At 57.9% G+C, this 240-nt stretch overlaps 1 protein-coding gene across 1 annotated transcript in view; it reads left to right on the top strand.

Moving 5' to 3' along the window:
• Positions 1–158, top strand: part of LOC104529361 (GDNF family receptor alpha-2) — a gene marked incomplete at its 3' end in the record, with an annotated part of 10,068 nt that extends 9,910 nt beyond the window's left edge. Inside the window, exon 4 of the mRNA XM_010173649.2 lies at positions 1–158. This exon is cut by the window's left edge and continues 8 nt beyond it. Within this exon, the coding sequence (XP_010171951.1) occupies positions 1–158 (158 nt within the window).
• Between the last annotated feature and the right edge of the window lie 82 nt (positions 159–240).

The following is a 240-nucleotide window of genomic DNA, read 5'->3' as shown; positions in this document are numbered from 1 at the left end:
TTGGCAGTTGCCCTAACGTGAACATCTCCCCCAAGACCCCCTCCCCCCCTGTCCCCCTGCCGCCGAAGATGGAGAAGAATCCAGCCTTGCCAGATGACATCAACGACAGCAACACCATGTACGACACGAGTGTCATCACCACCTGCACCTCCATCCAGGTAGGACCTGAACCTGGTCACTGCTGCAAACTGGGGGCACTGATCTGGATCCTTGGTGGGTCCATCAGCCAGGAGATTGGCT

The sequence above is a fragment of the Antrostomus carolinensis genome, unplaced genomic scaffold, assembly GCF_000700745.2.
Source record: "Antrostomus carolinensis isolate BGI_N321 unplaced genomic scaffold, ASM70074v2 scaffold29628, whole genome shotgun sequence".
In the NCBI taxonomy this organism is placed as follows: Eukaryota; Metazoa; Chordata; class Aves; order Caprimulgiformes; family Caprimulgidae; genus Antrostomus; species Antrostomus carolinensis.
The sequence above is the reverse complement of the archived record's forward strand: the minus strand, read 5'-3'. Positions and strand labels throughout refer to the sequence as shown.